The sequence below is a fragment of the Opisthocomus hoazin genome, chromosome 9 (genome assembly GCF_030867145.1).
Source record: "Opisthocomus hoazin isolate bOpiHoa1 chromosome 9, bOpiHoa1.hap1, whole genome shotgun sequence".
NCBI lineage: Eukaryota > Metazoa > Chordata > Aves > Opisthocomiformes > Opisthocomidae > Opisthocomus > Opisthocomus hoazin.
In genome coordinates this window covers 23,738,475-23,753,805 of record NC_134422.1, presented here as the reverse complement: position 1 = coordinate 23,753,805, position 15,331 = coordinate 23,738,475, and the positions used below count along the sequence as shown (strand labels likewise).

At 38.0% G+C, this 15,331-nt stretch overlaps 1 protein-coding gene across 5 annotated transcripts in view; it reads left to right on the top strand.

The window, feature by feature from the left end:
• The first annotated feature begins 156 nt into the window (after nt 1–156).
• METTL8 (methyltransferase 8, tRNA N3-cytidine) overlaps nt 157–15,331 on the top strand; it is a 28,860-nt gene continuing 13,685 nt past the window's right edge. The window contains exons 1-4 of one of the 5 annotated variants that reach the window (XM_075431005.1): nt 157–222; nt 651–846; nt 7,182–7,337; nt 11,755–11,846. In XM_075431005.1, the coding sequence (XP_075287120.1) occupies nt 7,195–7,337; nt 11,755–11,846 (235 nt within the window). In that variant the 5' untranslated portion in view covers nt 157–222; nt 651–846; nt 7,182–7,194. Of the gene's footprint in view, nt 223–259; nt 354–391; nt 566–650; nt 847–7,181; nt 7,338–11,754; nt 11,847–15,331 lie in introns of those variants that run through there. The other 4 variants (XM_075431004.1, XM_075431007.1, XM_075431002.1 and 1 more) reach the window with 4 other exon arrangements.

Below are 15,331 nucleotides of genomic sequence, written 5' to 3'. Positions count from 1 at the left end.
CACCACGCCTCCCCCGCCACCACAGAGCCCGGCGCCGCCGCCTTCCCCCGGCCCGCCGGGTACTGTAGTTTCCGCGGGCGGCGTTGCGCGGCGGGCCCGGACTACACCTCCCGCCGTGCCCCGTGGCGGCCCGCCCGCTCCCTCAGCCGTGCGGAGGCGGCCGGGAGCAGGGCCGCTCCCCCCGAGCGGACCGCGGGGCGGGAGGAGGGTCGCTGCGCAGAGGTCGGTGAGAGCCGCCGGCAGCGGCCGCCCGCGGGTACCCGCGGAGTCACCCGCGCACCGGGACCGCTGCCCCAGGCCGGGCTCCGCTGCCTTAACCCTGCGCTGAAGGGACTGAAGCAAACGCGGGGCGTGTAAATGGAAGCATTTTACTCGTTATTTTTTTAAATAAAGGCAGGAAAGCTCCGTCAGTGAGGGTGCGGCGGGGGGAAGGCGGGACCCGCCGCTCTCTCTCCTCCCGCCTCCCCCGCGGCTGGGCGGGGCAGCGCCCCCTGCCGGACAGCGCGGGCTCCCCGCGGGCTGGCGCCGGACACGCGTGATTCTGGGTACCGCGGCTTTGCGCGGGGTGCGCCCGGGCCTGGGTTTTTTTTGTGTGTGTGATTTTAAAGGAACAGCAGGTGTATGACGCTTCGTTTCTGTTGTATTTTTAGAGCCATGTCCCCAAAGTTGTCGCCGTCACCCAGAGCTGCTTGCCCCGACGAGCGACTGAGGGCTGTGGAAAAACTCTTCCCCTTCCTCGCCAGAGGCCGGGTGCCCAAAGCCTCGGTGGAAGCTGCTGATCTTGTCTGTGTTTCCGGGTCTGTTGCTGAGGATCCCTGGGCGGAACCTTTAATCTTCGCTGACACTGTAAGGAGAGGCGGATTCCGGTGATTTTTATGACGCTTTGCGGTTATTTGGGTGCCCTGAGGTAAAGACGCAAAGGCGGTGGCTGCAGTGGCCGCTCTGAAGAGCGGGTCAGGCCTGTAGGCGCCGCATGCTGGCTGGTGGGTCCACACCGTGGCCGGCGGCTTCGGAGCTGGCAGGGCAGGCTGGGCCGAAGCGAAGTCCGTGCCGACATCCGAAGTCTCTCAGGGGTGTAGAGGATCGAGGTTCTTCAGAGTAAACTGTAGACAGTGGTAGGATTCATGTTGCTCTGTCTCTGTGCTCAGCATCTGTAGTAATAGGAAAACGTGGCTTGCCCTGAGACAAATCATCTTTTGATTATTAGGCAATACAATTACATATTCTACATGTTTTGTAGAAAATAGGGTTGACAAACAATTTAGGTGATTAAAAGATATATTTTGAGACTTAGATGTATGTTCGCTGTGCACCTATATGTACACATAAAGTCAACACAGCTTTTTATTCTTTTCCCCCCTTCCTACGTGAGCAGCAGCCAGCAGAGGGGGCACAGGTTAGCTGGGAGGCCTGGTTTCCGAGCTCGCTTTACCGTTGCTGGCTTCCTGCTGACGTTAAACTTGTGAAGAGATCAATTTAGTAAATCGGTTTTGTGTTATATTCTGCTGTATAAATAACAGGAAAAGACGTGAATTACTTCATGGAAAAAGTGGAAAAATCGGGGAAAAATAGTAAAGGATTGCCCAGAATACTTACGTATTTAAATCCCATATCCCATGAACACTCATTGATATGTTAGAAGACAACTTGTCTGTAAACTTAAACAAATGTACAGGTATTTGCAGGATAGTAGCCTAAAGAATTATTTGTGAATTGGCCTCCTTACATTATGCAATATTTAAAAAAATTTTACCGAGTGACTGTTATCTTCTTAATTTCTATTATTCAAATTATTTTAGTCAATAATATTTATAATGACTCTGTTTCTGAGTATGCCTTTAGTCGGTGTTACAAACACAGAACAGGAGAACAATTAACACTGAAAATGTTGCTATAAATTGATTCAGTACAAAAGTAGAAATTCCATTCCGAGAAAGATTCCAGGAAATCAAAATACAGTTTCAGCTTCAGTTGGAGTGAAAGTATTCTTCACAAGTTGAAGTATTTTGAATTCAGTTAAAATACTTTATTGAAGCTTCTTTTTAAAGGCAAAATAGTCTTTGATAGTGAAGTTAGAACATCTCTATTATAAATTGAAATAATGCAATTTCAACAAAACACTTGTCCTGATCAAAACAAAATCTTTCAACATTCCAAAAAATAACAAAAATGTTTTAATATATTAAAATGTCAACAGAATTACTACTTTTTTTTTAAATACTGTGATTTTCTTGAACCAGCATTTTTTGACGAGCTTCCGTCAGAATGTTTTATTACCTGCCTTTGCAAGTGAAAAAAGAAATAGGAGCTCAGGTTTAGTGTAGGACAGAACAAATTACATTAGTCACCTGTTCCAACTGAACTCCACATTTTATCCATACAGTTGATTCAAATAAGATGCTTTTGTTTGTTATTTCATGTTCACATTAATTGCTTAAAGATTCAGTAAAAAAAAAACAAACATCTATTTTTCTAAGGTCCCAGTTTCTTCCTTCTTGGCCATTCATGTTTCCTTGATCTTGCCGTTGTCATTATTTTATCTTTAGTTGCATTTTTTCAGACTGTCTTTATTAGCTTAAAAAAATATGAACTGGTGTAGTTCGTTCCCTCAGTACTGCAGAGAAAGCTTTCTTTGCTTCCTCTGTCTTCCAAGATCAATGGAATCATATGCCAACAAGAATTAATGTTGCAATTCATAGACTCAAGTGAAGAATGTTTTCCCTTTTTTATAGGAATAGTATGACTGCTTCTTACAGTTATAAAAGTTTTATAAGATATTGCAAAAATGGTTTATATAGCAGAATAATTCTAACTGGAGTATCAAGATGGAGAAAGGTGGCTGAGAAACGATTCTCAATGAATACAAAGTTAGGGAATTAAATAATAATAGGTTTTTAAACTCCCAAGGGCTTTTAGCCTTCTTCTTGTCCCTAATAGCTGTTTGTCTGCTTTCTTACTTTTAGAAGTGATTATACAGTACCTATATACATTATTGTATCCCAAATAATGTACCTTCAAGTTCTGTTGCTGATCTCCTGGATGTATGATAATTCAAGTAAATGTTTTCAGAAAACGAGCAGTTTTATTTCTCTCCCTCTACCATTGTATAAACTATTTCCTCTTTACTTGACTTTTTAACAGGCTACCTGGCAGGTGGTGTAAGAACAGGCTCTTCTTACTCAACTTTTCTGTACATGTGGTTGAAATCCTGTCTGGTGGGATTTGTTTGTTTTTATCTGCTGTTGCTTTTTAACCAATATTAACTGTGTTGTCTCTACAGGATTCAAAATGAAGCAAAATATTTTTTTTGTTTTGTTTGTTTTCTCCTTGGTAGTCAGTGCTCTGCAGTAGCTTTACTGAAGTTGCTGTGTGTCAACAGGGAGGCCTGCATCATTGCTGGTGATGATGCATGAGAAGGAAAAACAGCTGAGAATTTTAGATCTGCTGAGTTTGAAAAGTTGTGAAATATCCTAGTATTTCAAATGTGCACAATTTTTTTAAAGTATATGATTGAAAGGCTAATCATGAAGCCCCAAGAGGGCATGTTTTGTCACTTGGTAGAATAGAATAGTATTAAGCATTCAGTTAATGAACGAGTCTGGTTGATAGTAGTGTTGTGTATCAACATATTGAAATATGAATATGTACATATTTTAAAAACAACCACTGATAATTCATAGTTATACTTTCTGTGTTAACCGTTATCTTGAAGAATTTTTCACTTTGTGTCCACGATTACCACTTGCATCTGTTTTGGGTAAGGTGTTGTGAGGTTTCATAGTGTTTGATGGTGATAAAACAGATCAGCTATGCTTTACATGAGAGCATTGGGGATTAACTGGCAAATGCTATGTAGATAAACTTCTAGGTGCCAAGCAGAAGAAGTAATTGTATTAAGTACATTGTTTCCAGAATACTCTTCTGTCTAGAAATGTAACATAAGCTGCACATACTCTTCCTAATATAGCCTGTTTTTTTCTTTATAACGGAGACTCTACGAGTAGGCTTAGTGATTGGAGATGGAAGGAGTTGTTAACTTTGTAGTTGGAGATAAGTCAAATGTCAAAATGTTTTCATTCAATAAGTTCATTGAACTAGGTTCTGGTACAAAAATGACAGGCTATTCCTGTTCTGGTCCTGCCCCCCTGCTCCCCAATGAAGTGGTTTACTTATGTTTTGGTGTGTAATTCACTATTTAAAAACCAAAATTGGAACAGCTCTTTTCTCCTGTATCTTTAGTTTTTCCTTTGTGGATGTGACTGCTGAGAGGTTTTAATGCCAACATCAATTAGAAGTGTATTATTTCAGGTCTACCTGGCAGTTGGTGTGTATGCCTTTTTCTGCATGTCCACCTTCAAAAAAGCTGTACTAAAGGTGCTGTGTTAGATTGTTTGGGAAGGAGCGGAGTTTTAAAGCTGTTTGCTTGAAGTTTCTCAACTAAACGGAGGACCTGGTCCGTATTTGTGACAATGACAAGATTCTAAAGCCTAAAAGACAGTGCTCCACAAGGAAAAAAAGTCTTCCATGTTGTTTTTCAGTGTGGTTACCAAGTGCATTGTTTCTTTAAAGTTTTTTCTGAAAAATAGTTATGCTTCCACAAAATATAGGCATTTTGAATGTAATTCAGTTTCATGAGAATATCCTTAAAGATGAAGCTTGAATTGCTTTGATTAATAATCAAACTTAAATCCTGCTTCACGGTGGCTCTGAGCAGGGAAAGAACTCCTAATTCTTTCAGACAACAACATTTCTTGCTGTCATGGCTTCAGGGCGTGATCATCTTATCTGACAAAGTGAGAGGGTGTTTGCCTGTTTCATTAACAAAATCAGTTGGAGAAACAATCGAGCAATGACTTGCTTCTGAAAATGTGACTTAGGCTTCCAACTTATTTAGATGCTTTTTGAACTTTTATTAGCCAATTGCCCGTTAATCTCATGATCTGTGGATCACACTGACTCTCAGGGATATACATGCATGTCTCCAAGGAGTTCCTTCACATTTAACAGTAGATGCAACAGTAAACTCCCCCACCCACCCCACTCTCCTTGTGTTTTTTGATGTTTCAGAATTTGCCAGCTGAAATTGTGCAATTATCACTCAAAGGATCACATTCTCATAAAAAGAGTTGCATCTCTAGATTTTACTGATGCAAGACCATCTCAGTCATCTGACTATAATTCCCATCTGTGCATCTTTTCATGTTCTTACTGAGATATTTAGAAAGCCAAGAAAAATTATGTGACTAGCCTAGCAGCTGAATCATTGTAGCTGATGTTGAATATCAATGCTGGCACAGGAAATGCAAGATACTAACTTAGGTCTCTTTGAATGATGGAAGGAGGAAGAGGATTTGTAAACAATTTGCAAAGTAATCATGGAATCTTTTTAGATCAAATTGTGGCTTGGGGGGATTTTCTGTTTGTTTTTGTTCTCAAGAACATTGATTTTATGTAAATTACATATTTTATGGAAATTGTCATGGTGTCTTAACTTTCATTTCTCATAATTATTATTTCATAATATCCCATATATGTTAATAATTATGCATTATGTTATGAACAATGCATACATTTTCAAAGAGCATGAACACTTTGTAGTCATTACAGTATAAACTGGAATAGTTTTAGTTGTTGAGCCACATTTAAAAAAAAAAAGAGCCATAATAAGCTCGTTAACGTTAGAAGAGTTTTAATTGTTTAATAGGACTAAACATTACATTTTCACTGTATGGTGATGCCCCATATCCTGGTAGCATTGCAGTCCCAGCAACAAAAATCTATCAGTGTTTTTATTTGGCACTGCCAGCCAAAAGGCAAACCCCATTTTATTTGATCTTTGACAAACAAAAATAAATTTTAATCTTTTTTCCTCCCCCTTTTCTTTCTGTAGGCTTAAAATGAATAAACAATGCCCTTTTTAAAGTATGACTCATTCAAAAGTACACCTTAAATGAGGAATTGTTCATTTAATTGAAGTGATTCCTTTGCCAAGCTTTGTATTGATGTGTACAAATTAATCTTTTTTAATTCACAGTACAAGACTTGTGATCAAATAGTACTATTTTCCTCAAGATAAAAATCTTCATTTTGTAACCAATTTGCACAGAATGTTTTATAATAATGTCTTGTGCCTGTTCTTTTGTAGCCACATTTTATATTTCCAGTGCATTAAATTTGTATGTGTGGTTTATACAGAGGCAGCGCTCAAAAAAAAAAAAAAAAAAAGGGGCAGGAAAAAATAGGACTAAGAATAATTTTTAAAGTCATATGCAGAGCACTTGAAGGAAAAAAGAGCAAAGACACACCAGGGTAAAAGGAGTAGGAGGGGTATTTTGTTTTACTCATCTCCTAGAAAGACTACGTTAACGAGAATATGCAAAAAAAAACCCCAAAAAAACCACCAAACCAAAAAACCCAACAAGACAAAATGCTGTTACCAGCTACACACACTTGATATCTTTCATTATTAATACTGTATGAAGAGATTCAAAGTAAAGTAAAATATAGCAATATAAGATGGAATTATACATGTAATAGAAAAATCTCAAGCACTTTATAATTTGCATGAACAGAAATGTAACATTTAAAACCATTCATTTTAAAGAGGGCATTAAACAAGAAATAGAATAGATGGCAGGAATTTTGGAAGGCTTTCTGGTGTATAATGTTTACACTTTAAATAAAGAAAATCTTTCATTTCCTATCTAAAAGTGTAAAATCACAGTCACAGTTCTAGAATGAAATCTTGTGAAGATGGTTACCTAGTGAGTGGGGTGAAAAATGTCAATCTCAATGACAGTATGTACCCACTAGAACAAGTGGCTTCTTTACCAATCACTTCTTCCTTGTCTTCTTAAAGGTACAATGTCAAACTTGGTTTATTGTTTTCCTGTGTATTTCTTTTTTTTTTTTTTTTCCCCTGCCTGATAGGACTTTGAAATGATACCAAATAATTTATCTTTCAACTGGTTTCATTCCAGTAGCCTGCTCTGGGATTATTTGGGCTTTCAGAACACTGAAGGGATGTTGCTATTTTCTAAAAAGCACTTAAATTGATATTATAGTAAAAGATCATTACTAAAGCTAATATTGGTTCTTATTTATTTGACCAGTTTCTCATGTAAGTGACATAAACAATTAAGTTACAGCGAAACTGTAATTTGAGTTAATTGTGTTTTCAGGTCTCTGAACAAAATGAATTTCGTTACAAGGCTTTCTGCTTTATGTCTGAGGAAAAGCAAGATGCAACAGAGGCACCAAAGCAGTAGACGACCTGCTGTTCCACTTGGATCGCGGATTTTAACTGATCCTTCTAAGGTTTTTGAGCATAACATGTGGTGAGATGTTTCTCCAAGGCTGATTTTAATATATTATTGTATATTATTTACTATGATAAATAATGGTCTGTGTGCATATGTATATAAAACAGTGGACTGCCAGAACATATGTGTAAAGGTCGTGCTAGAGTATACTTCAGATTGTCACAAGTAACCTGACAGTTACAAGTTCTCAGTGTCTTGCGTAAAAAGCTGCTGTGTGAGTAGGTAGTCATGGAATGAAAAGCAAAATATTGTTGTAGATCACTAATGAATTAGGCGACAGAAAGTGTAGCGATAAGATAGTCCATGTTATTTATAATGGCAGATAGTTATTAGTTCGGTATAATAATGTTGAACACTGGATTAGCACTGTATTCTAAAATTGACACCATTTTGAAAGGAACATGTAAATTACTTGTATTCTTCTAAAGGTGTGCAGAAGATGTTACAGATAGCTCAGCAGAGATTTCCATACAGTGTACAATTGTCAAAAAAAGTAAATTGAATCTTAACATAAATAAGCAATATAATAGCAGAGAAAACTAACATGTCAACATTAACAAGAATAAGAATTGCTCTGATTTGCAGCAGTACATCTCCATCTCTGAAAGGTATTTTTACGGTCAGTGAGGGCTCAGAAGAGAGTGAGAACACTAGTCAACAGTGGGAAAACTGAGACTGAAAAGACTAGAATTTTTGACCATGGAATGGAGATGAATACAAAACCGTAAGTGATACAGGAAGTGTTAGAAGGATAGAGGAAGATCTGCCTAAAATATTTGGAAGGCCAGGAATTTTTGTTCCTATAGTTCATAACTTAAGAACAAGGAATATTTGATGAAAAGAGAAGTTTGGAATTTAGAAGCTATACAAGAAACTATTTTCTACACAATTTTAAATATATTTTTGAATTCTGCTGCACACAATTTTTGAGAGCAAGGATTTAGCAAAATTAGAAAACTGGATTAGAAAATTAGACTGGATGTGGCTAATGATAACCAATGTGTAGCATAACATAGGAGTAACAGATGACGAGTTTCAGGGTTTAAGCTTACTTCACAGAAGTAATCTGGAGTTCTTACACCTTCCTCAGAGGTGTTCCCTGTTGCCAACTGTCACAGAAATTATTCAACAAGCTTTTGGTCTGAAACAAAGTTTCCAGCTTGCTGAGTTTTTAAAAAATTATTATTCTTTTTAATAGTCAATTTTATTTGTTAATTGGTCCATTTCACTTTTAATCTAAATTATTCCAAAAGTTTCTCTAATAAAACTGATGACGAAAAGGTCTTCAGAGAAGAATATGATGTGAAAGATTGTCTTCTGGTTAATAAACTAATATCTTCATTGCTCTTTTTAGTCTTTAAACTTGGGTTTAGCTCATGAGGTAAGATATGCAACTAGATCTGTCACCTATTAGTGTTTTTTAAACTAGATGTCGCCAAGCCACTGTCTCAAACACATACCACCTTAAGGGCAAATCTGGAGTTGTCTGTGCTTCTGTAAGTTCCTTGGTCAAGGAAGTTGGAAGCTGGCTGGTTATTGTATTAAAAGTATGTGAAGTTTATCTTTGTGTTTCATAAATCTATATGCAGTGTAGTTCTTAAGCATCTTCCAGGCTCAGTACCTCCTGCTAGGTGTAAAAATCCTTTACTTGTGTGAATGCTGATTCAAATGTAGGCTATATAGTAAAGGTAGGAAAAGATTTTAAGAAAAAGGCTGCCCTTTTTCTACAACATTGTACCTCGATGAAACTCAGTTTTGTTTCATTTTTTATTTTTTCCGAAATAACTGATCATATGTAGTTTCAGTTTTCTTGCTAGCATTCAGTGACTGTCTAATACAGAGTTATCAAACTGATGGAGGTGTTGGGATGGACTGCGACAATGGGACTGAAAGGAGCAGGGCTGTTCAGGAGGTGGATCTGCAGATGAATCCACATAGCTCAGAAGGGAAAACAGGTGAAACTGAGTTGGAGTGGAGGTTGTGTGGAAGTGGCGAAAGTCTTGATAAATCAAGAACCTGGCTATGAAGTGGGGGTCGGTCCTCGGTTATGTAGCTTACTGAATCAGCACGTTCTCACTAGGGAGACAAGGGGGTTCAGGATGAGTGGTGGTTGAGCTATATGGATCATGCAGGGTGAGCATAAGAGACTCATCATCCCTAGCATAGATGTATGAGGAGTTATGTTCTTTTGTTTTCCACTCACCATCTTTGGTAGTTCATAAAGTGGCATCCTTCTTTTTGCCTGTGTGTGAATTGGCAGGGGGCCAAGAGCTGCTACCATTGCTTCTAGGAATACTAAGCAAATTAAATTTGGGAACTAATGCTTGAGATATTTGCTGTGGTGCTCTTCTGTCATTTCCACAGAGAAGTAATGAATGATGCTGAACCTTGGAGCGAAAAGTGTCTGCTTCTATTCAAGTTAGTCATTGGCATAATTTTCACATGTTAGTTTTCAGAGATAATTAAACCCTATGTTAGCAAACAAATTAATGGAATGGGGCTAAGTTGAATATGCTGGACTGAAAGTAGCATTGCTCGATCTCATGTCAGACCTACTCATGTTAACAGTTCCTGGTATGGTTAAAATGGATAGCTTACTTTGCTGCTGTCGATGTTCAGCTTAAAACACTTCTGTATTTAAACACTTCTATGCTTAGAATTCTTCTGTATTCTGTGTTCCTGCCAGCTCCTATTGCTGAAGGAGCTGCCTCATTTGAAGCATCCAAACTATGTAAATAGTTTGCATAAGAACTGTGCTACGTCCTCTCTTTTGTGTATTTTGATCAAGAAGTGCTGCTGCCATGCTGTTGTCTGGGGTCTTACATATAGAAATTTCTAGGAAAGAGCCAAAAGATCTTTCTTTAGCTTTATGAATTTCCAAGGAGGGACAAAAGGAAAAAAAGTTGTTGAAGAAGATGAAGGACTTCAAGCACCTATAGTATTGTGTGTAGTGCCCTTAGGGGCTCTGACAGACGCATGATGATGGATTAAAATTGATCAGCTAAAGCTTATACTATAGCAAGTCATCTGTCAGAAAGGCTGACTGTATATGATTGCCATCTGAATAGTCCTTGGTTTCAGCTTGCTAGAATAGGGAAGGTCAAAAACAGTGATAGCAGTGAGGGAAGCAAGTCTTTCCAAGAGCATGGCTGCCTAGTAATGCTTCAGTCATTCAGTTTTATTCTACGACAGCATGTCTGTCGGAGCCTTGACACTGCACAGGAACATTTGGTATACAAACAAATACAGGAAGGGGAGAGGCAACCTGCTGGGGACAATAATGAGAAATATTTCAGTAGAGATGCGGAAATCAAGTCTGAGGCAAGCAGACAAATACATACCAATTAGTCTCCCACAATTAACAAAAGAGGAACAGTGAAGGTCTAAGAATTAAATTACCTATATGTCACCAAGCATAGAACAGGAAGATGCTCGTTAGCTTTTAGAGACAATCAGCTCTTTTCAAGTTGGCACCTTGTTCCTTTTCCCATAGTAACCAATGGAATTTTAGTCATAGGCTTTCATTTAATTGATTTCAGTAGGATTAGGACCTAATAGATTACTTGAATTATATTATCTAATTTAATCTGATTTCTAAAACTGTTCAGACTGTACAATTTGGAGAGACAGCTGATTTGCTTTTAAAAGCTGCCAGCAGCACATTTTTGGGCACTCTGCATTGTAGCCTGATCCAAACACGGAATCTTCAAGGAAGGCAGTTTAGTCATCAGGTTCAGATCTTGGCTTGGTTCCATGACCATTTAATGGGTTAATGTAACGTTTAGTGAACCACTTCACACAAATATAGATAGCAAAGACTCTGGACCATTGCAGCAGGGCTTGTCTTTTCTTAGGAATGTCTCATTCGTCTTATAGTTAAACGTTTCCTGTCTCTGTTTCCCAAATAAGTAAAATCCTGTTCATCAATTCCACCTGTTCCACTTGAATACGTGGATTATGCCCCCTGTTTCAGGAACAGCTGATTCCTTTGCTAAATGACCTTTGTTCCTCATCAGAAACATTAGTAATGTGAGAAGTTTCGTGCATCAGGGTGTTTGTTGGTAGGTCTATTATTATATCCAGCTAAACGCAATTCTAATGGGACACTCAAAATGCATTCCTATAAACACACTCAATTTACAAGATATGTGTTAATCTTATTATTAAGAAAAAAAAGGCATACTGCTTCAGACTCTCTGCAGTTGGAAGATTTTTCTTAATCACTTGAGTTTTACCTAACTAGTCATTAATTTTTATCTATCATACACTGAAACTTCGTTTTTAACTGTCAGTCTCCTTGTGGTCATTTGCTTACATTCAGAAAGAAAATGTATTTGAAACCGTGTATCTAATTTATTTTTTGGTTTTCCCTGGGGAAAAAAGATGATGGAAGATCCTATTTAAAGGCTCATTCTTCAACTGCCTTTTGCAGGGACCACATGCAGTGGTCACAAGAAGAAGAGGAGAATGCCAAGGAAAAAGCAGCAAAGAACTCGCTTGTGAAAGTCCAATTGGAAGACCAAGGTAACAAATTCATTATGTCTTAAAAATTCCTATTTTAATGCTATTTATTAAAGCATTTAAGATAATTTAAAATCCAGGAACACTCTTTTTATTTCTACATTCTCTTACCTGAATTTGTTTTCTTTATTGCCTCAAAATATTGTCTCAAAGCATGTTTTTCTAGCAATTCAGTTACTTATTTGAGCAGTTTTGCATTTGATGGGGCAATAGGCTCTATGTAGAACAGATACATTAATATGGTGCAGTTGCGAGTTCTGGCTCCTTTTGCAGTTCTTCAGAATAAAACTCTTACTATGCAGGACTGTTACTTCATCAAAGGGAGTGAATGTGCAGCCATCCCCAGGGTGCTGGGGATGAAAGCTCCCATGTACAACATTCAAATGCTTTTTAATGATTTGTGGACTGTTTAGAGAGCTAGTATTTGTACATTGCACCATATTTCAGTCAAGTGCCATGAAAGTTGCACTGGTCCCAGCTGGTTCCAGCTTGCTGCCTTGGCCAGGCTGAGCTGGGAGTGCTTCAGTAAGCAGTGTGTTCACTTTGTGTGGAAGGTGTTCCAATACATCGTGCAGAGTCTGCTCTGTAAATGATTATGGAATTTTGTGCCTGTCTTCAGAAGGAAAACTTATTGTATTCTGCATTTCTGAAGAACGATAGCTCCAGGTTCAAACTGTCACACTAAAGCCTAGACTAAACTCTAGGATAGTTATGTATGCTAAAGCTGGAATATCAACAAGATAGTAACATAGAAGACTGGATTCTTAATTTGTTCCTTTATTAGAAAGATATTCTAAAAACAATTACTTGGTTAAGTTAGCAGTTACTCCTGGGCCTCAGTTTACTTGATGTGTCTTGAACCTGTCAAATTAGATAGTGTCATGAAGATCCTGTGCTCAGTTTCATTGATGTAACTAGGGCACATGTTGGAGTTTATCTGAACTACCTGTGAATGTGTCTTGGATTGTGTGCCCTTCATAGCTTTGAATGCTCGGGGATTGTCACCCTGCCCTTTTCTGTTACCTGTCACATTTTTTATATAAATACAGGAGTACAATGTTTGGTTTTCAAAAATGACATCTAATATTTTCATTTGGTTTGTATAAAAAGTTGAAAAAGAGCTCATAATTGAAAACTAAGCTGTGTAACCATATGGTTCATGGAATCTTTCATTCTTCATCTACAATCAATTAGAACTTAGTTTGTGCTGGTGAGAAATGGAATAATCAGGCGTTTGTCTATTGCCAAGAAATACAAGAATCCGAGGACATTTCCTATGAATGCCCCTCTGTTTAGAACTTGAATAGGTGAGCATTGCTGATAGTCTTCCTTCAGAAAGCTTCAACTTCATTCTGCAAGTGGAAGTACATTTGGCCTATTTGTGTAAACAATGAACTACACTGAAGCTAACAAGCAGGTTATTTTGGGGCCCCGGAAACTACAGTAAGGAGAAAAAGACAAGACAAATTTCAACAATACTGTTATATTACTAAAATAGAATAGTTCTGGTGAGCCTCTTTAAAATGAGAGAAGTTAAACTGAATGAACTCATGGTACTAACTTTAGGAATCTTATTTACTTGCTAGCATGTCCAGTTTCTTCTCAGGTGTGCCAGCTAGCGTTGAAAGATTCTGTTAAGGAGGAAAATCGATTGACGAAGTAAGGGATTTTTTTTTTTTGTCACAGAAGATTATACATTTATTAGTTTTGTAACTTTTACATGCTTTGTAAAATCTAGTAGTTAGGCTATTTAAATACACAAAATGAAACAAAAAATTGGTAATAATACTGCATGCATGGTTATAACACAGTGGTGCAGGAGTAACCAGTGAAAGAATGGGAAGTAAAGTGTTCTTTCACTTGAACCTATGTAATACCATGCTAATACAATTTGAAAGGCTAACTTAAGCCATTGCTTTCCTTCAATTCCGAAATCTGGAAAACTTGATGGGAATTTAAGTACAAGGGTTCTGAGCGGACTTGTAGAAAAGTAGTGACTATAACAAGGAGTGATAGTGATTTAAGAACCTTTTGAGTTGAAGGTTTGTTTTTTATACTGAAGCTGAGCAATCTATGAAAGTGCAACTTACACTATTGAATTCAGGTGTATATGGCCTCAATCAGCTCTGCACTTATAAAATCAGTCTGCATGGCTGGGTCTTGCCCTTTCAATAATACAATTAGATGTATTAAATGTTAAATTTAAAAAAAATACACAGATTTCTAGGACGAGGCATTCTGCCACCTTCTTGCCACTTCCCACTGCCTGTCTGTGCCTCTAATGATAATACTCAGCCTTGTTTGTCTCTGAAAAGCTGTAGCGATTTAGGAAATGGTATGTTAAGATTTAAATGAGGGTAGTAGGAGAAATGCACCATATATTTACTCTGTGCATTTATATTAAAAGAATTAATGGGTCAGTGTAAGTGAGTAGGAACAAAAAAAGCAACACGTTATATGATGTACACTTAGCAACAGATGTCAAGGGTAACAAGAAACAGTTCTGTAAATGCTTTGACAACAAGGGGGGAAAAAACAAGATAAAGATTTGGTTTGGTACTTAGGAGGGATGAGGAAGGGAAAACCATCAACAAAAGAGACATTGAAAAAGCTGTAATTCTTACCTTTTTATCAGCCTGCCTTTGAAAGGGTTAGCTGCAGTCCAGTGGCTAGCACAATTAGTGCTAGTGAGAAGGAGGAAAGATCTTGTTCTGATACTGAGAAAGAACAAGTTACAAAGTACATCCGTAGAGTACATGGATGACCAGGAAAGCAGAAAAGAGAATATTTACTTTTTTAAAAAGGGAGTTGGGAAAAGAGAAGAGTCAGATAATTAGTTTAAATTCCTGGAAAAATACTGGAAGAGATAATGCAGAGCTTGCAGACACTGGTTTTGGAAGAACAAAGGAGGTGAATACTGGCCAACAAATATTTTTCGAGAATAAATCATGTAAAATCAAGCTAATTTCCTTCTTGGAGAAGGTTACAGGCCCTGAGGATAATGAAAAAACAGCAGACGTCCTGAAATTTATCCTTAGTCAGGCTTCTGACTTGCTTTACTTGACATTTTCATAAGCAAGTTAGGCAAGCGAGAGCTAATGAAACTGCTTTTGGGTAAATGAAGGCCTAGAGAGATGCTTTCAGAATGGAAGGCGGTGCTGGGCAGAGGAGCATTTTGTTCTGTGTCCAGTTCTGCTTGGTATTTTCATTAGTGACCTCAGGTAATGGGAGACTTCAAGATGGTATTAAGTGAAGAGATGTTTCAAGTGTGGTGAAAGATAGTAATAGGATTCAGAAAGATCTGGACAAATGCTGGAAAAAAAGGATCTGAAAGATATGTCTGCTAAAAATAAATGCAGAATATTTTGCTTAGGAATTAATTCCTTCAAAAAAATGCTAGGTTCTGGAACAATTGGCTAGGTAGTCATTTTGCAGAACTAGATCTGAGGGTTGTGGTGAATCACTAGCTGAATCAGCAGTGTCATGCT